Here is a 26,583-nt window from a genome sequence, read left to right as displayed (position 1 = left end):
AAGTCTTTTCTGAGGTAGTGCAACATATTAATCACATCATCAATATTCAAGTCAGTTTAGCAACAAAGGTGACGTGATGCGAGGGACCCGTGACGAACCCCCAACGTTGGGCTTGGGCTGGCTACTAGACGTGTATTTTTACCCGAAATTCTGCCACACCAACTGGTTTGTCTTCAGGTCTGAAAAGCAAAGCAATTCCTACAACAAGATTAGTAGTTGTCTCCAATGGAGGCAGTCTCTGTAAAAGCCTCCTTTGTAAAACCAGTAGAAAGCACCCTTAAGAAGGTGCCAACTATTTACAAGGACAGTTTGTGAATCATTCACCGTCCATGATTCAAAATGTCTTTACGGCAACGATTATCTTGTGCAAACTGAGGATCCCTTTAAACATGGGACCCCTTTAAGAAATAACCCTGGATGGGTTCAGAACTTGTAAAACAGCAACAGTCAATTCAGGAACTTGCAGCAAACAGTTTATTTACAGTCACATTCTTTCTTTTACTTTCTCTTATGCTTGGTGGGCCAGGGGCCACTGTCTCTCCATATCCGAGCCATGGTCCCAGGGAACGTAGCAATGACCCAATCAGATTGGAGGGCTGATGGTGCTGAGAACAGGCCTACCAGTGACTTGTTGGCCTGCAGTGTGGCACAGTCAGGGGCCGCGGTGAGATCAGTCACTGTAGCGGGGTCAGTAGCTGTGGCACGAGCAGTTGCTGGATTGGGGTCGGTCATCAGGGCAGGATCGTTCTTCATACCTCCTTCAGATGCGGTCCCTCCGGCACCGGTCTGGAACGCTGGTTGCAGGGCCTTGCGCTGCGGCGTTTTCATCTGTTTGCAGCATCTCGCTTTCTGGCAGTGCCTTGCTTTCTGGCTTCGGAGCGCCAGAACTGTTTTCTTGCTCCGGACCAGACGAGGCTGCCGGCGGACGTCTGGCAAGGCTTCCGATGGAGGTCTTCTTCCACCCGGCCACATCTTCCAGCTCCTGGCACAAGAGCTGACAGGTGCGTTCTTCTTCTTTCTTCCGCATGAGGTCCGGATTCATCGTCGGTGAAGGGTGCAGTTCTTGCAGGCCCTGGCTGGAAGAGTCCTCGTGCTCCATCCCACGCTCCGGGGTCTGCTCACCTCCCTCCGCCTTATTGCTTTTCGGCACCTCCTCCTTCCTCACATCACAGTCTTGGCAGGGAGCGGGCATATTTTTCACGCGGCTCTGCTGGACCCGCCCACGATGGCACGCCCTTCTTCTTCTCATGCGCTCCTCGTGGCGCTACAATGGCGGCAATCCCGGCGGGAATTTTGGCGGTCTTTTACAATACACAGTCCTTTAGTAAATCACAGTTCAAGCACAATTCTGGCACAGTCTCTAGGCGCACATGAGCCGATTTTCAGGCTTAAGTAGATCCTGTTCGTGACGCCAAAAGATTGGAGCGCCCCTGAGGGCTAGGGGTACTCAGTACCGGGTCCTTCAGTTCTCAAGGGGGATGTCACTGTGGCTGACCCTGTCCGTGGCACTCGGGAGGTCCGTTGTAAAAGGGGGAAAGGTCTTTAAAGGGGAAATGTTTGTGACACCACCTGTGGTATTCGGTCAGGGTGACAGACGCTGCTTAGGGGTCCAATGGGGTGATATTATGGCAGCTAGATGGTATACCTTCCCACAGGTGAAGTATGTCCCCAGGGCTTCCCAAAGTGTAGATGGTGGATGGTGTGAGGTGCAGTGAAGATCGAGGACACAAGGTTGCAGTCTTTTTACCTTTTTACTGAAGGCTTCAGCATCCACAGTGCAGAGCACCAGATCACAGGGTAGGCAGAGTCCGGCCGGTTTGGAGGCAAATCCAGAGTCTCCTTATCCAGCTGGAAATCAGTAGCCTTCCTCTAGCGCCTGGGTGTTGTAGTACCTTACTGCTGAGCCTCTCATAAGGTCCTCACAACTTTTGTAGATGTTCTAGATGTTATGTCTCTTTCTCTCTGTCCCCCAGATGGATAGGAAAAACCCGTATGACTGATGGCCTGAGGCTGTTTACAGGGACTCTAGCACTCCCCGGCCTCCACAAGTTGCCACCATGCCTCCTGGGTTTAGGGCGGATCAGTAACTTGAAATTAGCTGTCCTGACGGTCTCTGGAGCAAGGCATAAAGGACACTTGCTCCCTCGGTGTTCCGGCTACCGGATTTCTGCGTCTCAGAAAGAGGCAGCCTGTGCTGGGCAGAACTCCTCCTGGTTTCCTCTCCTTTTGCTATGACTTCTCACGCTTTACAATACACTTCTCTGTTCGGGTCTCTTTCTTAGGGGCTGCTGCACGTGGGGCAAGCGCAGCTCCGTGGCCTTCCGTCTAGGCCTCTGACAGGATTCCACCCCTGTCAGGGACCAACTACCTCAGCGCAGCTCAGATAGCAACTGTCCTGAGCCAGGCTCAGTCAGCATCTGCCTAACTTTCTATACAGACCACCAGTTTTACCTAATTGTGAAGAGTGCCCTAATAAATAGGAGCATAGCTCCCCCTGGTGGACTGAAGTATGAAGTGTGTTGTGTGTTGGTGTTACCTGGTAGTGAGATCTCCTTTGTCTCCAAACTTAACATCACTCCCCCCGTAGAGGAGAACGACATTACTGCAACAACCAGGACCATGGGGCGCTGCACCAAGAGGACATTACCCACCTTAAAAGGTAGGAGTAGGATACTGTGGGCTTGTTTTTCAGGGATCGGTCTCTGCCCCTTAGTTCCAGTGAAGGAAAATCTTAATGCCCCAACACAAGACATTGTGGACAATTGTAGCTTCCAGCTTTGTGGGAACAGTTTAGGGTAGACCCTTTTCTGTTCCCCATGACTGTGGCCAGTGCACAAATTCTGTAGCAGGGGGAGTTTTGCGGAAGAACATGACTGGCCAAGCAAAGGCCCAACCTTAACCTCATCCAACACCTTTAGGATGTGCTGGAGCGGAGATTGTGAGCTTGTCCTCTCCACATCATCAGGGTTTGACCTCGAAAATGCTCTTCTGGATTATTGGGCAAAAATGCCCACTGACACCTCCAAAATCTTCTAGGAAACCTTCCAAGAAGAGCTGGAGCTGTTATATCTGCAGAGGGACAGACTCCATAGTAATCTCTATGGATATAGGACGGGAGGTTAGAAAAGCTCCTGGAGGTGTTATGTGGAGGGGGCACATGGCTTTGTCTCAATAGCGTAGCGCTAACCATTTATCTCCATGGGCCCACCAAGCCTAGTATCATCTGCCCAATTTTTCCTGGTGCTGACCCCCGCCTTACACTGCTGTTTTAGGTGGAAAATTGGGAATATTTTAGTTCTTCATATAAAATGCTAAAAATGAAAGACTGCATTAACTTGGAGCCTGTAGTCCTTTCCCCCAGAGGAAGCATTAGGAGCTCTTGATGAGGTCCAAATCTGTAATACGGCAGGTAAATTGCTTAATTTAATTTCTTAGGAGTGAAAAATCAATCCCTTAAACTCTGAAATCCTCAAGCGGCACATCTTCTCCTCTTAGCCGGACATTGACTAGGAGCATGAAGCCACTTAATCCCTGACCCTTCATGGTTCCCGAGCATGGATCACCAAGCTCCCAGTGGCTCGCCCAAAATGCAGAGGTATAATGGTCCTTGATATTGAGCCCATGAGAAGGTGACGGAACCAAGGTGAGTGCCAGGGATGATGCGACCATCTCCTGACATCGGATGCTATCTGGCGATGAGAGGACTGTAGTGTTCTGGAGAAGGCGGGGGGGGGGGGGGGGGATTAAGTGAAAGATTTGAAGAATCACTGAGGAAAAGGGAAAACGGAGGGGGGCGGGAGAAAGGTTTTGAAAAGGGAAAGGAGGGGCAAGGATGGAGAGGGAGAGACAAGCGAAAAGGCAAAGATTGTCTATAAAAGAAGGGGGGACCTTGCTGGCAGTGACTGACAGGGAGGTGATTCAGGAGCTCCTCTCTCATTAAACATTCCTGAGAGAATCAGTCTGAGCCACAGACACCGAGGATCCGGCTGCGAGGACCGTACTGCGGAGACGACGACGACGCTGCTGCTTCTATGGTATCCTTTGAAGAGAGCATTAGGGGGTGGATAGATGCAGTAAGGAGGAGATCTATGCTCTGATTGCTTATGTTGTAGCGGATTGGGATGGGGGGGCGTTCTGGAAGTTGAGACCCTTTGCCACCCTAAAGCTCAGGTAAAGGTGATTTTATGGAGTTAACGGCTTTACCAGACAGGTTGGTACAGGATGCTCTGTGTAGGTTCACTGCCCTAAAAGATGGTTCCAACAGGATTAGCAATGACTCCTTATAGTCCCAGCTTAACTCTTGTGCTGCTGAGATGGCCGTCAACTGCAGCGGGACATGAACCCCGGGGTCATGTCTAAATTGGCAGGAAATTGTCATCATCATGAAAAACTTTGCCATATTTTCGGGTGGCTGCAGCAGAGGTTATTACCATCGCACATCAAAACCTCTGCATCTTGTCCCCCCTGCTTGGCTGGAGTTGATTACTCATACACTCTATATCTGCTGAACTCATCTGCAGATAGGAACAAACACACCGTCTGTTTATTTTAGGGAAGATAATATTTCCACCATCCCCCTCCCCAAAAAAACCTACTCAATTTCTAAGTGACCTCCTTACAAGAGCGCAGACGTTGCCGGGAGCGGCGGCATGCTTTACGCCATCAGTGTGATGATGGTGCGATCAGTCAGCAGCGGTAATTCTGTGAATGTCTGTGTGACTTCATGTCTGCTGGAGACGTCCCAGGTAGATGTCCCTGAATATCGCAGCTCCTATTATTGTGTCTTTTGTGTTCGCAAAGTTTGAGATGACACTAAATGCTTTATGTGCGACTAGATGTCTGTGTATGAAGGCTGAGCGCCCCAATTTCTGGAAATATACAGTATTTATGAATCGGTGTGATCATGTAAAGGTATTTTTATCCCGATGTCTGTGTGTGAAGCGAATTGTGTCTTCGTGTCTGTGCATGAGAATCCTGGTGAGCTGATATCTGTGTATGAAGCCATTGGTGATCTGCTGTCGGTGGATGAAGGTTTAGTGTCCCAATATCTAAAAATATTTATGAATCAATGTCTGCGTGTAAAGATATTGTTGTCCTAATGTCGGTGCATGAAGGATATTAGAGATCTGCTCTCTGCATGAAGATGTGTGTGAACCGATGTTTGTGTATGAAGAATCCGTGATCTGAGAGATTGGTGTCCTGACTTCTGTGTAGGAAGGGATCGATAGATTGTCTTAGTATAAAATTATTTTTGTCTAGATGTGTGTGTTTTATGGCATTGATGTCTGTATACTATATACTAGATGTGTATGCTGATGCTTGTAATGTATCTGTGTATGAAAGGTCTGTGCAAAAAGTGTTTGTGTCCTGATGTCGCTGTATGAAGGTGTGTGTGTCTAATCTGACGCCTGTGTATAAATGTGTGTATATTTGTGTGTATGAGTGACCTGACGTCTGTGTATGAAGGTGTGTGTGTGTGTGTCTGATCTAACGCCTGTATATAAAGGTGTGTGCATTTGTATGTATGTGTGTGTGACCTGACGTCTGTGTATGAAGGTGTGTGTGTCTAATCTGACGCCTGTGTATAAATGTGTGTATATTTGTGTGTATGAGTGACCTGACGTCTGTGTATGAAGGTGTGTGTGTGTGTGTCTGATCTAACGCCTGTATATAAAGGTGTGTGCATTTGTATGTATGTGTGTGTGACCTGACGTCTGTGTATGAAGGTGTGTGTGTGTCCTGACGTCTGTGTGTGAAGGTGTTTGTGTGTCCTGACGTCTGGGTGTGTGTGTGTGTCCTGACGTCTGTGTATGAAGGTGTCTGTGTGACCTGACGTCTGTGTATGAAGGTGCGTGTGTGATCTAACTCCTCTGTATAAAGATGTGTATATTTGTGTGTGTGTGTGTCCTGACGTCTGTGTGTGAATGTCCTGACGTCTGTGTGTGAAGGTGCGTGTGTGTGTCCTGACGTCTGTGTGTGTCCTGACGTCTGTGTGTGAAGGTGCGTGTGTGTCCTGATGTGTGTGTGTGTGTCCTGACGTCTGTGTGTGAAGGTGTTTGTGTGTCCTGACGTGTGTGTGTGTGTGTCCTGACGTGTGTGTGTGTGTCCTCACGTCTGTGTATGAAGGTGTGTGTGTCCTGACATCGGTGTGTGTGTGTGTGTGTGTCCTGACGTCTGTGTGTGAAGGTGTGTGTGTGTCCTGACGTCTGTGTGAAGGTGCGTGTGTGTCCTGACGTCTGTGTGAAGGTGCGTGTGTATCCTGACGTCTGTGTGAAGGTGCGTGTGTGTCCTGACGTCTGTGTGAAGGTGCGTGTGTGTCCTGACGTCTGTGTGTGAAGGTGTTTGTGTGTCCTGACGTCTGTGTGTGAAGGTGTTTGTGTGTCCTGACGTCTGTGTGTGTGTGTCCTGACGTCTGTGTATGAAGGTGTGTGTGTGTCCTGACATCGGTGTGTGTGTGTCCTGACGTCTGTGTGTGAAGGTGTGTGTGTGTCCTGACATCGGTGTGTGTGTGTCCTGACGTCTGTGTGTGAAGGTGTTTGTGTGTCCTGACGTGTGTGTGTGTGTGTGTGTGTGTGTGAAGGTGTGTGTGACCTGATTTTTATGTGTGGCCAGACATCTGTGTGTGTCATGGCATCTGTGTATGAAGGTGTGTGTGATTTCACGGCAGAGTGAAGGTGCGTGACCTGATGTCTGTGCATAAAATAATTTTGTGATCTGATGTGTGTGTAGGAAGAGATTAGTGTCATGATGGCGGATTATAAAAGGATTTGTCCTGATGTTTCTATAAGAAGGTATTTATAAAATGATGTCTTTATATGAAAGTTTTTTTGGCTTGTCGTCTGAGTTGGTCTGTGCAGGAGGATGTGTGTGTGTGTGTGTGTGTGTGTGTATGAAGATGTGTGTTACGTAGTGTCTGTGTATGAAGGTATTAGTGATGAGATGTCTGTGTACAGACACATTAATGTCCTGATGCCGGTACATGAATAGATTTGTATCCTAATGGTTGAGCTTGAAGCGATTTGTGTTCCGACCTCTGTGTGTGAATTCTTTTTTTCTGATGTTTGTGTTGCAGGTATTTGTGTCCTGATGTCAGTGTACAAAAAAATTGTCTGTTTGTGTAGAAACATTTTTGTAGTGATGTCAGTATACAATGACAGTGGGCTCATAATGTCTGTGTGTGTGTGTTTGTTCTGCGGTGTGTGTGTGATCTGTACCACGTGTGTACGGCCTCTTTCTCACATCTAATGTTCCTAGTTATAGATCAGAATTACTAGTGATGAGCGAGTGTACTTGGTGCTCGGGTGGTCTCTGAGTATTTGGATGTGCTCGGAGATTTAGTCTTCATCGCCTCAGCTGCATGATTTGCGGCTTCTGGATAGCCTGAATACATGCGGGAATTCCCTAACAAACAGGCATTCCTCACATGTATTCAGCCTGGCTAGCAGCCGTAAATCATGCAGCTGAGGCGATGAAAACGAATTCTCCGAGCACATCCAAATACTCGGAGATCACCCGAGTATACGCTCTCATCACTAAAAATGACCTATTCAAGTGTATGGGGCAGCATAAACTCAAACAGCTTGAATGGCATCCTGGCGCTGTACGTTTATTTGCTGTTTGATAACAGAAGCTTCAGAAACCTCCATCAGTTTAATTCATACAAAAAAAAAAAAAAAACCCGACAAATGGACCGAATGCTGATGGAAATCTCTTCCAGAATAATGATGACATTTGGTAAAAACCAAAAAATTGTTGTGCTGTCCGTGTTAAAAAGGACCAAGTGCCCGTGTGTGGTGAAAAAAAAAAAAAAAAAAAATATATATATATTATGCGTGTGCTATTGCCCTTTCTCCTCCATGCAGGGACACTGGCTTACTTTCCTCGCAGTACACACTCACCTGCTCTTAAAGGGACAGCGCACATGTAGTAAATGCCTTCAGCTTGTAGCTGAGAGGCATTTAGTATAATTTAGTGCAGCGGCAAGATGATACCTGGGAGGTATCTTGTACAAAGGGCTCCCTCTCCCCTAGGAAGTCACCAAGCAACGTGTAGAGGCATAAGTAGATAGGTGTACTACTCGTGAGTTGTGAGGTCCCCTGGTGCTGGATCAGCCAGTATTCGGAACCTGTACTCCTGGTCCCGGTGTGGCCAGTCTTGTATCCGTAGTCCCCTGGTCCTGGATCAGCCAGTATTCTGAACCTGTAATCCTGGTCCCGGTGTGGCCAGTCTTGTATCTGTAGTCCCCTGGTGCTGGATCAGCCAGTATTCTGAACCTGTACTCCTGGTCCCGGTGTGGCCAGTCTTGTATCCGTAGTCCCCTGGTCCTGGATCAGCCAGCATTCTGAACCTGTACTCCTGGTGCCGGTGTGGCCAGTCTTGTATCCGTAGTCCCCTGGTGCTGGATCAGCCAGTATTCGGAACCTGTACTCCTGGTCCCGGTGTGGCCAGTCTTGTATCCGTAGTCCCCTGGTCCTGGAGCAGCCAGTATTCTGAACCTGTAATCCTGGTCCCGGTGTGGCCAGTCTTGTATCTGTAGTCCCCTGGTGCTGGATCAGCCAGTATTCTGAACCTGTACTCCTGGTCCCGGTGTGGCCAGTCTTGTATCCGTAGTCCCCTGGTCCTGGATCAGCCAGCATTCTGAACCTGTACTCCTGGTCCCGGTGTGGCCAGTCTTGTATCCGTAGTCCCCTGGTGCTGGATCAGCCAGCATTCTGAACCTGTACTCCTGGTCCCGGTGTGGCCAGTCTTGTATCCGTAGTCCCCTGGTGCTGGATCAGCCAGCATTCTGAACCTGTACTCCTGGTCCCGGTGTGGCCAGTCTTGTATCCGTAGTCCCCTGGTGCTGGATCAGCCAGCATTCTGAACCTGTACTCCTGGTCCCGGTGTGGCCAGTCTTGTATCCGTAGTCCCCTGGTGCTGGATCAGCCAGTATTCGGAACCTGTACTCCTGGTCCCGGTGTGGCCAGTCTTGTATCCGTAGTCCCCTGGTGCTGGATCAGCCAGTATTCGGAACCTGTACTCCTGGTCCCGGTGTGGCCAGTCTTGTATCCGTAGTCCCCTGGTCCTGGATCAGCCAGCATTCTGAACCTGTACTCCTGGTGCCGGTGTGGCCAGTCTTGTATCCGTAGTCCCCTGGTGCTGGATCAGCCAGTATTCGGAACCTGTACTCCTGGTCCCGGTGTGGCCAGTCTTGTATCCGTAGTCCCCTGGTCCTGGATCAGCCAGTATTCGTAACCTGTACTCCTGGTCCCGGTGTGGCCAGTCTTGTATCCGTAGTCCCCTGGTCCTGGATCAGCCAGCATTCTGAACCTGTACTCCTGGTCCCGGTGTGGCCAGTCTTGTATCCGTAGTCCCCTGGTGCTGGATCAGCCAGCATTCTGAACCTGTACTCCTGGTCCCGGTGTGGCCAGTCTTGTATCCGTAGTCCCCTGGTCCTGAATCAGCCAGCATTCTGAACCTGTACTCCTGGTCCCGGTGTGGCCAGTCTTGTATCCGTAGTCCCCTGGTGCTGGATCAGCCAGCATTCTGAACCTGTACTCCTGGTCCCGGTGTGGCCAGTCTTGTATCCGTAGTCCCCTGGTCCTGGATCAGCCAGCATTCTGAACCTGTACTCCTGGTCCCGGTGTGGCCAGTCTTGTATCCGTAGTCCCCTGGTGCTGGATCAGCCAGTATTCGGAACCTGTACTCCTGGTGCCGGTGTGGCCAGTCTGGTATCCGTAGTCCCCTGGTGCTGGATCAGCCAGTATTCGGAACCTGTACTCCTGGTCCCGGTGTGGCCAGTCTTGTATCCGTAGTCCCCTGGTCCTGGATCAGCCAGCATCCGGAACCTGTACTCCTGGTCCCGGTGTGGCCAGTCTTGTATCCGTAGTCCCCTGGTCCAGGAGCAGCCAGTATTCGGAACCTGTACTCCTGGTCCCGGTGTGGCCAGTCTGGTATCCGTAGTCCCCTGGTGCTGGATCAGCCAGTATTCGGAACCTGTACTCCTGGTCCCGGTGTGGCCAGTCTTGTATCCGTAGTCCCCTGGTCCTGGATCAGCCAGTATTCGTAACCTGTACTCCTGGTTCTGGTGTGGCCAGTCTTGTATCCGTAGTCCCCTGGTGCTGGATCAGCCAGTATTTGGAACCTGTACTCCTGGTCCCGGTGTGGCCAGTCTTGTATCCGTAGTCCCCTGGTCCTGGATCAGCCAGTATTCGTAACCTGTACTCCTGGTTCTGGTGTGGCCAGTCTTGTATCCGTAGTCCCCTGGTGCTGGAGCAGCCAGTATTCTGAACCTGTACTCCTGGTCCCGGTGTGGCCAGTCTTGTATCCGTAGTCTCCTGGTCCTGGAGCAGCCAGTGCCTAAATCTCCTCCCCTGGTCCGAGAGTGGCCAAACCCTGATCCAGAATTGTACAGCGGCGTGTGTGAACTGAGCCTGAATTTGTGTCCGTAACCGTTCTGTAGAGGTGTCTGAACGGAGACCTAGCCCTAATCTGTGTCCGCGTACCTGACCCCAGCTGCAGTGCTGGCCTCTGCCCATCAGTGGTACCTGGCAGCTACCTGCAGCCCAGTCTGTCTCCACCATCAGGGGCTCTAGTGAACACAAGTATCCACTTTGCTAAGCTCCTTCCTAGGCAGGCCTGGCCCTGTGGCACAGTGGGTCCACAAATCCACCTGCGCCACCATTGGATGGAACAACGTATATACGGCAACCTGTCTGTCAATGCGCAAAAAGTAATTGTAACCTGTACTGATCATCCGTATTGCATCCTATTTTACGGACACAGTGTTTGGTCTTGCAAATTATATTAATTGCTCATATATAAAAACAGACACAAGGCTGAGAACACATGTGCGGTCGTGTGAGCCCAGCCGTAGGCTGTATCGTATGATGGGGAGCACTGTGTGTGTCTTCATGCACAGCAGTTACAATTAGATCTATGTCGTTCTATGTACGGTTATTATTGTTCCAGATCCCTTTCTCGCTGCGATCTGGAGGACGACTTATTACAGGAATCTGCTTCTTTTTTTTTTCTTTTTTTCTTGCACGGTTTTAAACAATGATGTCTGGGTCCTTTCACCCAATGACACAACAAAGTACTTCTCTTTGGTACATTGTATCAGCATTATGGCGAACACTTCTCCGGTATAGCAGGAGGGTCATCTACTGAAAATGGGTTTATGTTCTCGTAGAAGTTCCATGTCTTGTGTTTTTTTTTATTTTTTTTATGAAAGCACAAATATTCTACATGTGAATATGTTGTGTGAAGTGAACGTTTTGTGCATTTAGACAACATCTGTCTTTTCGTTTGGTTGTGTGGATGTTCGGTCCCAGAATGTTCCTTATTATGTGAATTACGTGCCGCTCTCTTTATTTGGGAAAACTGGTTTCATAGTTTGTAAGTTTGTGTCACATTTTATGATTTTTGTTTTTCAGGTTGCATTTTCTGTGTTTGTATGTAAGACTTCAAAACTTTTCATTCACAAGGGGTCTGTGTCCTGATGGCTGTGTATTAGGAGGAGGATGGGGCCGTGTCCTGATGGCTGTGTATTAGGAGGAGGACGGGGCCGTGTCCTGATGGCTGTGTATTAGGAGGAGGACGGGGCTGTGTCCTGATGGCTGTGTATTAGGAGGAGGACGGGGCCGTGTCCTGATCCCTGTGTATTAGGAGGAGGACGGGGCCGTGTCCTGATCCCTGTGTATTAGGAGGAGGACGGGGCCGTGTCCTGATCCCTGTGTATTAGGAGGAGGACGGGGCCATGTCCTGATCCCTGTGTATTAGGAGGAGGACGGGGCCGTGTCCTGATCCCTGTGTATTAGGAGGAGGACGGGGCTGTGTCCTGATGGCTGTGTATTAGGAGGAGGACGGGGCCGTGTCCTGATGGCTGTGTTTTAGGAGGAGGTCGGGGCCGTGTCCTGATGGCTGTGTATTAGGAGGAGGACGGGGCTGTGTCCTGATGGATGTGTATTAGGAGGAGGACGGGGCCGTGTCCTGATCCCTGTGTATTAGGAGGAGGACGGGGCCGTGTCCTGATCCCTGTGTATTAGGAGGAGGACGGGGCCGTGTCCTGATCCCTGTGTATTAGGAGGAGGACGGGGCCGTGTCCTGATCCCTGTGTATTAGGAGGAGGACGGGGCTGTGTCCTGATGGCTGTGTATTAGGAGAAGGACGGGGCCGTGTCCTGATGGCTGTATATTAGGAGGAGGACGGGGCTGTGTCCTGATGGCTGTGTATTAGGAGGAGGACGGGGCCGTGTCCTGATCCCTGTGTATTAGGAGGAGGACGGGGCCGTGTCCTGATCCCTGTGTATTAGGAGGAGGACGGGGCCGTGTCCTGATCCCTGTGTATTAGGAGGAGGACGGGGCTGTGTCCTGATGGCTGTGTATTAGGAGGAGGACGGGGCCGTGTCCTGATGGCTGTGTATTAGGAGGAGGACGGGGCTGTGTCCTGATGGCTGTGTATTAGGAGGAGGACGGGGCCGTGTCCTGATGGCTGTGTATTAGGAGGAGGACGGGGCCGTGTCCTGATCCCTGTGTATTAGGAGGACGGGGCCGTGTCCTGATCCCTGTGTATTAGGAGGAGGACGGGGCTGTGTCCTGATCCCTGTGTATTAGGAGGAGGACGGGGCTTTGTATTCAGAGGACAGGTTTTGTAGATGTAGGCTCTTGTGTACTTATTTAGTAAAGTATCTGATCCCTGATCATAGTTGGATGTACATATTTCCAATAGAACTTTTTCACATTGTCCCATTCGCCTTGTTGTCACTATTATCTTTTATGTTTGTATCTTTTGTACTATTATAATGCCCATTGTGTCCCAATGAGTCTGATCCATGACTTTTATGATGCTTTTCACACATCCATTTCTTTTTGGTTTTCTTCCGCTCCATATGTCACATCTGCCATATTTTCTCTTGAGATATTTATATTTCGCTGTTGTTAAAAAGGCCTCAAACCTGTCGTTGAGTGTTCACATGGCAACCACTATTTCTATGAAGACCACTATAATTAGGTAGCAAAGAGCTGGATTTTATTGTAGCCTGACTGGCAAAAAATTAAAAATGTGTAGGAAGTGTGGTGAATGAGTGTATACTTTCTATACAATCCATGGCGCTGCACACGGGACTCGTCCGTTTCTCCATAGTCACTGTTTGAGCTCTGCTGCATCGGTGACTCCAGCCTATCTGTATAGTCTGTTGGAGTTTCCAGTAGTGTAAAACGCATCACCGTTCATTGCTGCGTTATTTATGCTGCCGCTCGGCTTGTTCGGGTTGGCTTCTGTGTATAAACACGAGCACTGCATGTTTATAAGTGTCCCTGCATGGTATAATGACTCTCCTAACTTGCTGCTGGAAAGTGTTTTTCTTTTAAGAGGATGTGTCACTTGGTATAAAGGTTGATATTTTTTTTTATCTGGTCTAAATGCCTCTGTTCTCCTGAATCCGGCGATGTTTTTCTTTTTTTCCTACCCCTCTCCGTTCCTGAGATATAACCTCCTCTTATCTGTATATAAATCTAGACGTTTTCTCCAACTGGGTGTGGTGCTCGAGAGAAGAGTTGAGAACCACACCCACTTGTAAAACAAGGTTTAATTTACCCACAGGGAAGAAAGGGCCATATCTCAGGAACCGAGAGGCGCAGGAACGAATGAAAAACAACGCCGGATTCAGGAGAACTGCGGCATTTATACCATTAAAAAAAATACATATTTAAGGCAAGTGACAGACTAAGGAAACTTGTACCTCACCACATTGTGGTTGTCCTCTTTAACTTGAAGCCCATAGGATTGGTTGCGGTTCCTGAGGTGATCATTACCTAAGACGCCCGGGATATTGAAGAGAGAATCTCTGCTCCTTGTCCCTCAGGGGATGCTGCCAGAATTCACATCATACCTGCCCGAGCTTTGGGGGCAGAGGGTGAAGTCCTCGTCACATGAGAAATTAGGGTGGCAGCATGTCCTCATTTGGGAAGCTGACCGAGTATTTCAGCTTGAGGAAATCAAGAGAGGACATCCGGCCCGGGCGCAGCACTGGAAGGAGGAGCGGCAGCTATTGTTGCACTGTCACACAGTCCAGGTAGAAAACCTATCATTGTTTGGATTGTTTTTTCATATATTTATGCAATATCTTTGCTTGCTGACAGTGAATGGAAACAATTATTTGTTTTTTTGCGCTCAGCCTGTTTAAAACCTTTAGTGCCATGCCAAACTGTGAAAGGGTGAAATACATGGTGGTCCTCTAATGTAATGTTGGGCATTCCATACCCTAGTCTGTGAGGGTCCCAGTGGTCAGATCTCGACCAATTCAGACCCCCAGCAATGAGCAATTTATCACCGAATCCTGTGAATATGTTATCTTGGTTCAACCCAGGCAAAATGGTGGCACTCCACTCACCTATAATGGTCGACCTGATAAAGAGATCTTTTCGGGTTCGGCCCCGAAACGCGTGGTCAAAGCTCAGTACTTTTTCACCTCTTTCTTCTGGACTATTTTTTGTATTGTAACGAGTTGTGTCATGAACAGGGCATAAGTAAGAGAGGATGTTTCCATTCACTGATGGCAATCAGAGATCTAGTAGAGGAATTTTAACTTGACGTTTCTGTAACTGATCTGCATGATGACGGGTTTTTGTGAATCTTGCATTGATGGTTTATTGACCCGAGCTCATATATGCTTGATACTGAAACCCATTTGCGATTTTTAATTCTTTGGGTAATTTACTTAAGTAATTATTGTTATAATTTACTCTAATCCCTTCCCTAGTGAAGTGTCCCTACCACAGGCAGCCATTGCTATAGTAGAAGTATGTAACTTTCTTCTTACATTATATTAGTCAAGCATGGCATTATCACATGAATCAGGGCCCCTGGTGCTCCTCTCCATTCCCGGTCTTGGACCCCATTATTTACTGTAGAATGTGGATTATCTGTGCTGCCATTTCACTGAGGGATCAGATTACAACTGCCTCTTAAAGTGTATAGAGAAGTAAGAAGGAGCAGAGTAAGAAAGAGAAGCAGTGAGAGACACATAGACAATTCTGCAGTTTTCCAGTAAGTGTTTTATCTCACCTAGAGCTGGATTCATGGCTACACTGCTCAGTACTGCTTTAGAATGTTCTACATGGTGCTGGTAGATCGGAATATCTACTATGGAGCAGACTGTAGAGCAGGAATCCCTCACGTCTGTGTGTTCTGTGTTTGGGAGACCTCATAGCAGCCAGTCTTCACCCACTAGCTCAGAGACCACTGGTAACTGTAGCCAAGTCATATAATGGCCACTGATAGTGTTTTCCTACATGATGACTTATTCTGAAATGACAGGTACACTTCCCAGTCTGCCGTTACCCAGCTGTAGCATTTTAGCATCCATAATCAATGATGAATTTGATGACTTTTCCAATATCGGGTATCGCCCCTTTGATCCTCTGCTCCTAACTGGTAAATCTGCCTTGTGATATGGAAGCGACTGATCTAGAACTGACATTCAGGAGTCCGGGAAAGCTGAGTGATAATTCTCCATAGGATATAATGTGAACAGACAACTCTGAGAGCTGATGTTGCCAGTTTGAGGACACACAAGTGACAGTATATTCAGCAGCTTGGTGTGTGGAAAGCTGTCTAATTACCGTATCGCTTCCTAATGTGTCACCGTAATGTGACGATGCCTGCAATGCGCTTTTCCTATACAGCCAGGTGACGGGGCGCTGCCAGCAATGTACAGAAATAGTTCACTTAGCAGATATATTTGCAACTTATGTCTCATTCTAAGTGTTTCCGCTTCTCGTGTTCTGTGGATGTTACCGTCAGGAGATTGCAGATGGATGTGTGCCAGCGAGATATAAATGAGGAGCTGATAACGTGTATCTGTCCATCCTCACTGTATGGGGAAATGTATCAGGACACACGTAAATCTAAGAGTTCCGGTTTCTCGTTGAGCCCCATTGCCCCAGGTGTATAACATCATCATGCTGTTGCAGTCATGGTGGTGCAGAGCTCACGGATACCAGCACGGTCCTGTAATAGGAGCCACCGGGGTAACAAGTCCGTTCTTGACATTTCTTCCTTCCTAAATCTTTCCCATCACCTTTGAGTGATGTTATTGAGAAGTGGAAGGAAGCAGAGCAACTCAGCCAAGAAGTGGAGCCCCCGTAATGTTACAGAGTGGAGTCACCTATGGAAGAGAGTAGAAAAGTCACTATGTTCCACTGATGCCATAACTGCAGAGTCCAGGCCTCCTCTGGTATAACATCAGCACAGACATAGCGCCCCGCCGGGAGCTTCATGGCCGAGCAGCTGCATGCAGCCGTGCATCACCAAGCACAATGCTGAGCGTCGGATGGAGTGGTGTAAAGCTGCCATCACTGGATTCTGGAGGAGACGTGTTCTGTGCAGTGACGGATCACACTGCTCTATCTGCGTCTGATGGAGGAGTTTGGGTTTGGTGATTCCAGGAGGACGTCTCCCCCCCCCCCCCTTCCTGACTGAATTGTGCCCCCTGTACAGATGGTGTAGAGATAATTCTACTATGGGCTGTTATCAGGGGGCGACATCTTAGTTTCAGTGAAGGGAAAGCTCAATACTTCAGCACAAAACATTGTGGACAATTGTAGCTTCCAGCTTTGTGGGAACAGTTTGGGGAATACTCTTTTTTTTTTTTTTGTTTCCCATGACCATACACAAGGTCCATACAGACATAGAGGGGGAGTTTGGTGGGAAGGACATGAGCAGGGGCACAGAGCTCGGGCATCAGCCCCATCCAACCCCTATAATGGAGATTGTGAGCCCGGCCTCTCCCCATCATCAGTATCTGACCTCACTAATGCTCTTCTGGTTGAAGGAGCAAAAATTCCCACAGACTCCTCCAAAATCTTGTAGAAATCCTTCCCAGAAGAGCGGGAGCCGTTATATCTGCGGAGGGGCGACTCCATATTAATGTCTATGGTAAGATGGGAGATCAGGAAAGCTCCCGGAGGTGTAATGTGGAGGGGGCACATACTTTTATCAGTTTTGTACAAAGTATCAGTGTAAGGCTACTTTCACACTTCAGGTTTTTGCCGTCAGGCACAATCTGTTGAATGTTGAAAAAACAGATCCGTCGCAGAATGTGAAATACTGATCCGACGGATCCGTTTTTTCAACGGATCAGACTAGCATATCCAGATAATTGGATTAAAAAAAAAATTGGAGCATGCTCAGTTTAAAAAAACGGAATCCGGCGCCGGAATCCTTCATTTTCCAGATCTGTCACTTTCCGGCTCCCACAGGCTTCCATTATAGCAAAAAGCCGGAAGCGTCGTTACTGTGTGTGTTCTTTTCAAGACGCTGGAAACGACAATTTTCTCGGACCCGGCAAAAACTGGACGAAACGTAAGGTCATCCGGCGCTAATACAAGTCTATGGGGAAAAACTGGATCTAGCGGCATCTTTCGCCGGATCCAGTTTTTTCAAAATTTGCCTGATTGAGCCTGACGGCGAAGACAGATGTGTGACAGTAGCCTAAGCCAAATGTTTTACAAATATCTAGATTGAATACAATTGTACATAGAGGGGTATTTCCATACCAGCCATTTATGTGATGAGAGAACGTCTCTTTCCGATGTCTAGAGGTGAATGGGATTTAGGAAACCCGAGCGGATGCTGCTACGCTAATGTCGTATCTTTCATGGAAGTGAATGGGGGTTCCGGCTGCCACATATAGATGGGTAATCTAATCTGTCACAAATGGTGCCTGCGAGAACCCCAAAGAGAGAACCCCTGCCCTGCTCCGTCCCTTTGGGTTCTGCGCTACAGTAGTGCAATGCGCCAGTTTTGGCCGAGAGCTTTAATTTGTGCGTGCAGCATTACACAGGGAAATCGGTTTGTCAGCTCTCTTGGTGGCGGGTGACTTGTGAATTATTACTTTGCCCTGTAAATGAATGCTGAATGTGCTGGCGCTCTATAAATAAATGGTAGTAAGCAGATAATCCACAGCAGAATTAAGTATTGGCATCTTGCAGAACTGCTGGAAGCTTCAAATTAATTACAGTATTATCCGAGCCATTTGGAGGGTTACGTCTTCGCTGCCGTCCAACGCGAGCCAACCAGATCTGAACGTCGGGATTCCCAGCCAATTTTCAGAGTCTTGTAAATTCGCTCGTTAAGCCGTCTTTATGAAGGGCAAAGCTTCACTGAAGTCTTACAAATATATTCGTGTGTCTGGGCTCGGGTCGGGATAATTGGGCAGAGTCGGCCTCTGCTGTTGGGAAACTTCATGATTGTTGACTGCAGACTTCGAATCAGTAACCCCATATGGCGGGACACGCATCCAAAGCATGCTCTATACCACCAGGATGAGGAATGTTATGGCCCCTTACACTACACTTTTATATCTTCTTCTACTGTGGTTCCAACTCTTAAAGGGGTAGACCAAGGTTAGGCAAAAGGATAAGATTCAGCTTTTTTTTTTCTAGAAAAAGCACCGCTCTTGTCTATGGGTTGAGTCTAGTATTACAACTCAGTCCAATTATTATGCACGAGGCTGAGTTGCAAGGCCAGACACGGTCCTGAAGCATGAGGGGTGCAGTTTATTTTTGTAAACCTTTAAAGAGGGGACATGTTATTGTAATAACTATGTATTTTTTTTTCTACCTCATGTAAATGCCGCTGTTCTCCTGAATCTGGCAATGTTTTTCTTTTGTTCCTGCGCCTCTCCGTTCCTGAGATACGGCCTCCTCTATAAATCTAGTCTTGATAGCCAAGAAGGCGGAATCGTCATGAAGAGTTGAGGATCCTGCCCCCTTGGCTAACAAGACTAGATTTATATACAAAGAAGTGGCCATATGTCAGGAATGGAGAGGCTCAGGAACAAAAGAAAATCAATGCCTTATTCCGGGGAACAGCGGCATTTTACACCAGGTAGAAAAAAAATCCATATGACAAGTGTCAGGTCCTCCTTTAAAGATGAGGTCTACCTTTGCAAAGTTTTTTTCATAATTGTTTCAGTGCATCGGATATGAAAATTATTTATTTTTTGTATTAACAGTATATAGAATTATGACTACCGGATCTGACTACACAGTGTGTGTTTGTAGTCTGTTACCATGGAAACTTATGTCTTCATTGGAGCTTCACAATACTTTTTTTTTTTTAACGTTCTATTCATGGAGATATTAATCGGCTGTAAAGGAGGGTCTTCCATTTAAGGAGTTCACTAACTAAACTCAATGAGTCCTGATGGGACTCGGGTCTACTAGCATACGTTTATTACCCATGTATTTTTCATAAAAATGTATCGGTTTGGTTGTAGATGTGATACAATATTTTTAATTGCTCTCACATTCAGGTCCCTGGATAGAAAGTTGCAGAGACCTGTCCTTGGGAAGTCCCTGACTCTTCCCAGTATCCCCCAATCTCCAGTCCTGACCAGGGTCCCGCAGCTCCAGGAATCGGTCTCTCGACTTCCTTCAACATGTTCAACAAGTACAGACACCTTAACGTCCTGCAAGTTGCCGCCGGCTGGTAAGTTTTGGAGGGTTTTATTTGGGCAATAAATCTGGAATTTTTTTTTTTTTTACAGCGGATCTATCATCAGATTTTACTTTACAAACTGTATACACTGTTGTACTTACTTTGAAAATCTACATCGGAATGACTTTCCAACCCTGAAATTAAAAACTGCATTTTATGAAGTGGAAACCCCATGTGATAGTTCTCCAGAGGTTCAGATTGGAGAAAGACGGCAGATACAGGACACGACTGGTGTGAATGATGTGTGTCCGCTGTCAGGGGTGACCGGGTGACTGCGCAGGGTCGGCTCTCTCCATTCAATTCTATTGAAGCTCAGAAAACCTCTGCATTCTGGATCCCAGTCTTGAAAGGATGGTGGAATATGCATCTTTTTTCCTATTTCATTGCTATTAATATTCACTTTAAATCCTCATTGGGCCAGATTGAATTGGCAAGAGGGTAATCGAGTGCACATTACCCTTATCAGATCCTTGCACCGCCACTCCATCTTGGAATCTTGGGTCATCTGTATGCTAAATATCTATATATATGGCAATCTACATTTTTATTTTAAAGGGATAGTCTCATCTTTAGAAGTAACTATCTATCCACATGATACTTGATGATTGCTGGGGGTCCAACCACTGGGACCCTCATTGATCCATAGCACAGGGCTCTTCATGGTTCTTTCTGAACGGAGCAGTGCTTGGGCATGTGCAGCTCTGCTCCATTCATTAACTATGGGACTGCTGTAAAAGCCAAGCACTGTAGTTGGCTATCTCCAGCAGTCCCAGAGATAATAGATGGAGCGGTGGTCCACATACTTGGCTACTGCTCAGTTCATATGTCATAACCCCTATTTATAGATTACCGAGGGTCCCAGCAATAAGCAACATATGACCCATCCTAAAGATGGGTGATAACTTCTAAAGATAACCCCATAAAGGGGTCCCTCACTATAAACATTTATTACTTATCCACAGGATCGGTGATAAAAGGCTGACTGCTGAGGGTCCTCATTATCACAAAATTGGGGGTCTCAAGCGCCCCATTGCTTCTTGCACCACTTTAGTGAGGCGGAGCATGAATGGAGTGGGGGTTTATTATGAGCACCGTCACTCCTTGTCAAATCTATGGGGTTGGCGGAGACTGTCAAGCACAGCGCTTGCAATTACTGTCATAGGGTTCATGCATGAGCAGCGCTCCTTTCCAGTTCATCCATGCAGTGAGGGCTAGCAGGGAGAACAGGACCCCTATTCTGGTGATCGTTGGGGCCACCATGATGAGACCTTTGTCATTCATTCTCTGTAGTGTCTCTTGAGAGAAAAATCCTTTAACTTCAATTGCAAAGGCTCTCCAGCACTACTCTTGTCGAGTGGCGGTGTCTGGTATTGCAATAGTCCTCTAAATGATTGCAATATCATGCAAAGACTTTGGACAAGGGTAGTGCTGTTTTTTGGCCCCTTTTTTCTATTCTCAGACAACCCCTTTAAGCGTGTAATAATAGCGAGATACAGAAGATTGTTACACAGTGGATTAATAAAATCTAGACATATGGACAGGCCCTCGGGGGACAATGAACTCCAGCTCCGCCGGAGCAAAATCACTCAAAGCTGACCCTTGTTCTACAAGTAAGAGTCTGGGGCTGGCTGCGTTCCCTGCACTCCTTGACATCACATCTGTGACTGGAGGAAGACATGTGCCGAAAGCTGCCAGAGCCGCTTTTGTTCTCCACTCAAACAGGCAAATGTTTTGTCAAGTAAAGCTCAGTCACCGAGCTGCAGATCCTGTGTGTGCACTGCGTGCGTTTTGTTTGTATTATCTTATTTTTCCCTTTTTATTTATTTTTTACATTGAATGACTTGGTGTTTTGCTTGCTTATTTGTCTTCTCAATTAATGGCATTAATTACAACAAGACTACGTGTTATGTATGACTACTTCTGGTCCGTGCTAATAGTGCGGAACAAGTTCTCTTTCCTCCAGTCACACTGTCATTGCATTTTTCACCACTAGAGGGAGCTCTCTGCACACAGTTATTGCTGACCCCCAATTAGATAATGCAAGGTGTATACATCCCTGTCTGGTGAGCTCCCCCTAGTGGAGGCTGCAAGTGACAGAAATTTATCATTTGCTTTTTTTTAAAAATTTTTTATAAATTCATCAAAAAGTAAATCGACAAAATGCAGATCTCACACAATGTAACCTCCCCTCCAACTAAGAGCCTAAACTTGACCTTGAACCAGGGCTACCTCTAGGAATATCGGAGCCCCATATTGGCAAAATTTTCAGGCTTCTTTGAGACTTCGGCCAGGCTCTGTCTCCATCTCTCGAACCTTCCACAATCCCACTGCCCACTCTTGGAAAAACTCCACTTCTGCACCACGTCCTCACCAATTCCCATCGAACACCAGATCACATACACACGTGGTCAAAATTTTTTTTTAATTCTGTGGAAGCATGGCTGTAAAAGCGACTTTCATTTGTTCATTTTCATAGATCTTTTATTTATTATTACTTTTGTCAGATTCAAGTTATTTCTGTGACCATTGTGGGTTTTTCTGTCATTAAACGAGGGGGACCAATTACCCCAGGCCCTAGCATGCCATGCAGTCTGCCAGGCCATTTATACAGTGGCTTGGCTGTGCTGCTTCAGCGCAAGCTGTCATTGTGTCTCCCCCAGTCTGGGCCCCCCTTTGCTTCTGCTCTCCGGGCCCCATACACCAGTAATGACGGTAATGCCTTGATGGCGGCCCTGCCTTGAACTAAATATCGTTATTTACTAGCCATGTAATTAGCTATTCTTGTGTGTAATGCATCCTTCATAAAGGAGGAAGGATTATACAGCTTATTCTAAAAGGTACATTTGCAAGGAGAGGAGGCATCTGCTTCAAAAGCGTTCATCTGCAGGAGGAGAACATAGCTGCTTATAAAGGGTTAGTATGCAAAAGATTATTTGACTGCTTGTAAAAGATTAGTTACATGCTTATAGTTGATGTTTCTGGCCACCTTCTCCTCCTGCCCTCCGTTTCCTGACCACCCCCATTATTCTCCTACATAGTGGTATCTCCCATCTGAGAAGCAGGAAGTCTCACACAGCTGTAAAATAGTGAGACAACAATGGGCCCTGACTTCAGCCTATTTTTTTTTTACCTTATAATATACAGTATATTGGAACATTTTTTTTTCATGAAATTTCTTAGGAAGTGATATATCCTCTTTAAATTTTACTTCTCCTAAGCTGGTCATACCTTCAATGTTGAATAAATGCTCCTGCTATTTCTACTGATATTTCCATTCACATGCATGCTCATTTTGGCCAGTCGTGCATATATTCTAAATCGGGAAATGAGAATAAGTTACTGCCAGACACCACTGAACCAAATGATCAGGCATGTTGAAATTCAATATACCCTTCCTATGGAGTTTCTGATCGATTACACCATAATTAGTGTGTTTGGCTGATTTTGTTCTGGTGTGACTGGCCAGCTTTATTAGTATCTTATTTTAAACCAGTTTGTTTGTTTTCTCCCAGTAAACTCATGGCTGACTGGAGAAAGTCTGATGAACACCAGTGGTTTGGGTCCCACGCTCCTCTCCTCTCCAGAGGAAAAGCGTCTAAATTTCCAGCGCTCCTTTCATATGCGGAAGAGCATCTCAGTAGACAACCACCTTAGTTCTTGTCACTACCCCCTGCAGCCGCCAGACGCCCAGGGACCGAAGGTGAAGAGCAAGCTGAGGAGGCAGTTTGTAAGTAACTCATCTCATATCAATAAAGCCTATAGATCTCTGCTATCGGTCAGTGATTGGCAATGGTCTGCCTTGCATTTAGACAATAAAATCCCAGTGCAGACCCAGTCTGACCACAAATGAGGTGGACACAATTGTATGATGTATCCTGGACTCCCTACTGATACCATATTGCACCAGACCCTCAGCTGTGAGCAGGATTTGGTCGGTACAGGTAGTCACAAGATTGTGCCCATTCACTGTCTTGAAGCAGAGGTCTTTAAAAATGGTAAAGAATTGAATCAATAATTACATCCAGGACTAAAAAATTGGGCAGAATTCACAAAAGATTTCTTCAAACTTCTGCAGTGCTGCAGATGCCCATTGCACCCTCAAGAGCTGGAATCATAATGATACCCCGTTATTAATAACCCTAATAATTTGTGTTGCCAAATATGTCAGAATACCCATGTAAACATGCAAAGTACTTGTTTTCTCACCATGTGTGGTGGGCTATTAGCCCTTATAGGAAGTCTGATTCCAGGATTGATGACACTAAACAATATGTATAAAGTATAAACCGTAGTGATTGGGCCTGAAATTATTGTTATTTGTTTTCTTAAAGGGGTTCTCTGTTTTCAATATAACTCATTGAGGGGCCCCCCAACAAGAAGCTGATCATAACTTGCCCCAATGTTATAATCCCTAGTGATTTGCTGTGATCTGTTGGAAAACCTTATACGTGTTGTTTCCCTACACTGCCTCCGCAGTTAAAATAAGGAATTACACTTTTCCTACTGCATTCAATAGTCTGTCAGTGTAATGTATGGACGTTGCAGATCCTCCAGACTGAAAGACAATCCTTATGTGCTCTTCCTGATAGGTGAGGGTCCTTATGGGGCGTTACTTTTCTTAATTTTTTCTTTTCGTTAGATTTTTTTTTATTTCTCATACTATTGTGACCATATGTGATGCCAGACACTTTCTAGTGACCATATTTTATGGGATGCAGTCATAAGAAAATGTTTTTTCTATGTCACACCTTTAGTTTTCTGGGCATTTATTGGAATATTATTACTACCGGTGGATCCCGTGGGTAGCGACAGCTATCCACTACTAGTCTCTAGTTGGGTAGCTTTTTCTAATGCTTCCAGACCTGTAGGACCCTGAGCTTGTGGTCCCACCAGTGTCATCTCCAGCTTCTGCGTTCTACACCAGTATTTCCCAAACTGGGAGGAGGGTGATGTCCCGCCAACCCTGAGGAGACACTTTTGACTGACGTAAGCCCAGGATTTGTCCCATATTTGACTCCCTGTGTGCAATTTTGTCACAGACCCCATGTGTTACCATGTTCTAGTTGGAAACTCCACAGGAGAACACACGCGAAAGGCCTAATTTAGTAGAAAATATTCCTACCCCTGCTTCATTTTGGTCATTGTAATCTAAACCTTTAGTGAGTACTGGACTTCTACAGACGGTTATCAACTATCTACCATTATAACCCTCCATCTTTGACCCCACGTTATGTCTTCAGATCTTTCTATTCTGCTATTTTTCTTCTTGGTCTGGGTAATGAAGGGACAAGTGTTCCATGATAGGGGTGGTGACAGCTGAACTTTCTTTAAAGTTTAATGCCCGCACGTTGTGTCCTGTACTTTAGCAGTAACCCGATCCGGAAATTGATAGCCCTTTATTACCCTTCTATCCACGCTCATTACCAGCTCCGGGGCTGTAATGAGGTTCTCCAGTTACTCTTCCATGAAACCTAAGACCACCAATTCCTTTACAAAGAATATTCCAAAAAACGCATATCCTTCAGCTTTGAGGAAACATCTCGCTTCCATTTGGACCTTCAGAACCTCCCAGGAGGAGCCTTTGGATTTCGTCTAGAGATGACATCACGTTAAGGGATAATCGGAGATGTTTTTGATGACTTCCACCTGGTCTTGTTCATCGTGGCTGACAAAAATTTTCCCAAGATAGTCCACATAATCCTCCGCTCATGCAGGTTGTAAGGTGCGAGGAGGAGAATCTATTCCTCCTGGATGAAGAAGCCGGAGTTGGAGGATTTAGAATCCGAGAGAAGATCTTAAGCTTTCCTATGACACTATATTAATTGACGAACAATTTTTGTTTCTCTCCTGGGATGTAATCATTTCTCTGACCGCGCAAAGTCTCTGTGAGGAGATGTCATAGGACACTTCAGTGTCAACGACTTGCTGCAGAGCGGAGGGATGTTTAGGAGGGGAAAGCTGTGTTTTGGGGTAAGGACTGTTTATTATCCCAATTTTGTGGAGCAAACGTTTTGTTGTGAGTTATAAAGGAAAGTTCTTGGTGAGTTCTCCTATCTAACGATCTATCGATCTGGTGTCCAATTAGTCATCTACCTACCTAATTCTATTTGTTTATCTGTTGTATCTCTCTACACAGTTCTCTATTTGACCTTCCCTTTTCTATCTGTTTCTTTATGTCTTTACCTATTCTACCCGTTTATCTCTCACATCCTCGTATCGGTCCATCTACTGTATCTATCGTTCTACCTTAGTGTTTACTTACACGGAAACAGGTAAATAGTGAGCTGACAATGTAATAGGCCCCAGACACAAAGATGGAAGCAGCAGACGGATACGAGAATGTGAGAGAAAGAAAGGAAGAATGGAGAAAGAAATAGAAATGGAGAGGTAAATGGAGGACTCTGCCGAGAGAGAAAGTAGCTATAAGAGAGAAAAGACATGGGAAGCAAGATAAATGGCCAACTACTTACCTATCTCTCTATTTATTATTATTATTTATATTGCGCCATTAATTCCATGGTGCTGTACATGAGAAGGGGTTACATACAGGGCTATAGATATCGTTAACAGTAAACAAGTTTACAGTGACAGACTGGTACAGAGGGGAGAGGACCCTGTCCTTGCGGACTTACATTCTACCGCCTCTCTATGTCTCTCTCTCTTGTCTCTCTCTCAAGTTATCTCTCTCACCGTATCTCTTTTTACCTGTCTCGTCATCTTTTTACCTCTTTCATTCTCTCTATCCCTCTACTGCTGTCTCTCTTTAGTGATCTCTTTCTTTCACTTTATCTCTGTCTCTCTTTTTATCTGTCTCTACCTCTCCTTATCTGTCCTGCTATTTCACTCTCTCGTTCTCTCTTAAGGTACCGTCACACTGAACGATATTGCTAGCGATTCGTGACTTTGCAGTGTCCTGGATAGCGATATCGTTCAGTTTGACACGCAGCAGCAATCTGGATCCTGCTGTGCCATCGTTGGTCGGAGCAGAAAGGCCAGAACTTTATTTCGTCGCTGGATCTCCCTGCAGACATCGCTGAATCGGCGTGTGTGACGCCGATTCAGCGATGTCTTCACTGGTAACCAGGGTAAGCAGGGCCGCAC

General features: G+C 46.7%; 1 protein-coding gene across 1 annotated transcript in view; it reads left to right on the top strand.

Moving 5' to 3' along the window:
* Nucleotides 1-3,834: 3,834 nt before the first annotated feature.
* Nucleotides 3,835-26,583, top strand: part of LOC138645258 (ankyrin repeat and fibronectin type-III domain-containing protein 1-like) — a 238,878-nt gene continuing 216,129 nt past the window's right edge. Inside the window, exons 1-4 of the mRNA XM_069734422.1 lie at nucleotides 3,835-4,034; nucleotides 13,763-14,053; nucleotides 19,298-19,473; nucleotides 22,995-23,209. Coding sequence (XP_069590523.1) covers nucleotides 13,932-14,053; nucleotides 19,298-19,473; nucleotides 22,995-23,209 — 513 coding nt within the window. The 5' untranslated portion in view covers nucleotides 3,835-4,034; nucleotides 13,763-13,931. The remainder of the gene's footprint in view (nucleotides 4,035-13,762; nucleotides 14,054-19,297; nucleotides 19,474-22,994; nucleotides 23,210-26,583) is intronic.

This window comes from Ranitomeya imitator, chromosome 7, assembly GCF_032444005.1.
Source record: "Ranitomeya imitator isolate aRanImi1 chromosome 7, aRanImi1.pri, whole genome shotgun sequence".
NCBI classification, from domain to species: domain Eukaryota; kingdom Metazoa; phylum Chordata; class Amphibia; order Anura; family Dendrobatidae; genus Ranitomeya; species Ranitomeya imitator.
This window is presented reverse-complemented; position numbering and strand designations above follow the sequence as displayed.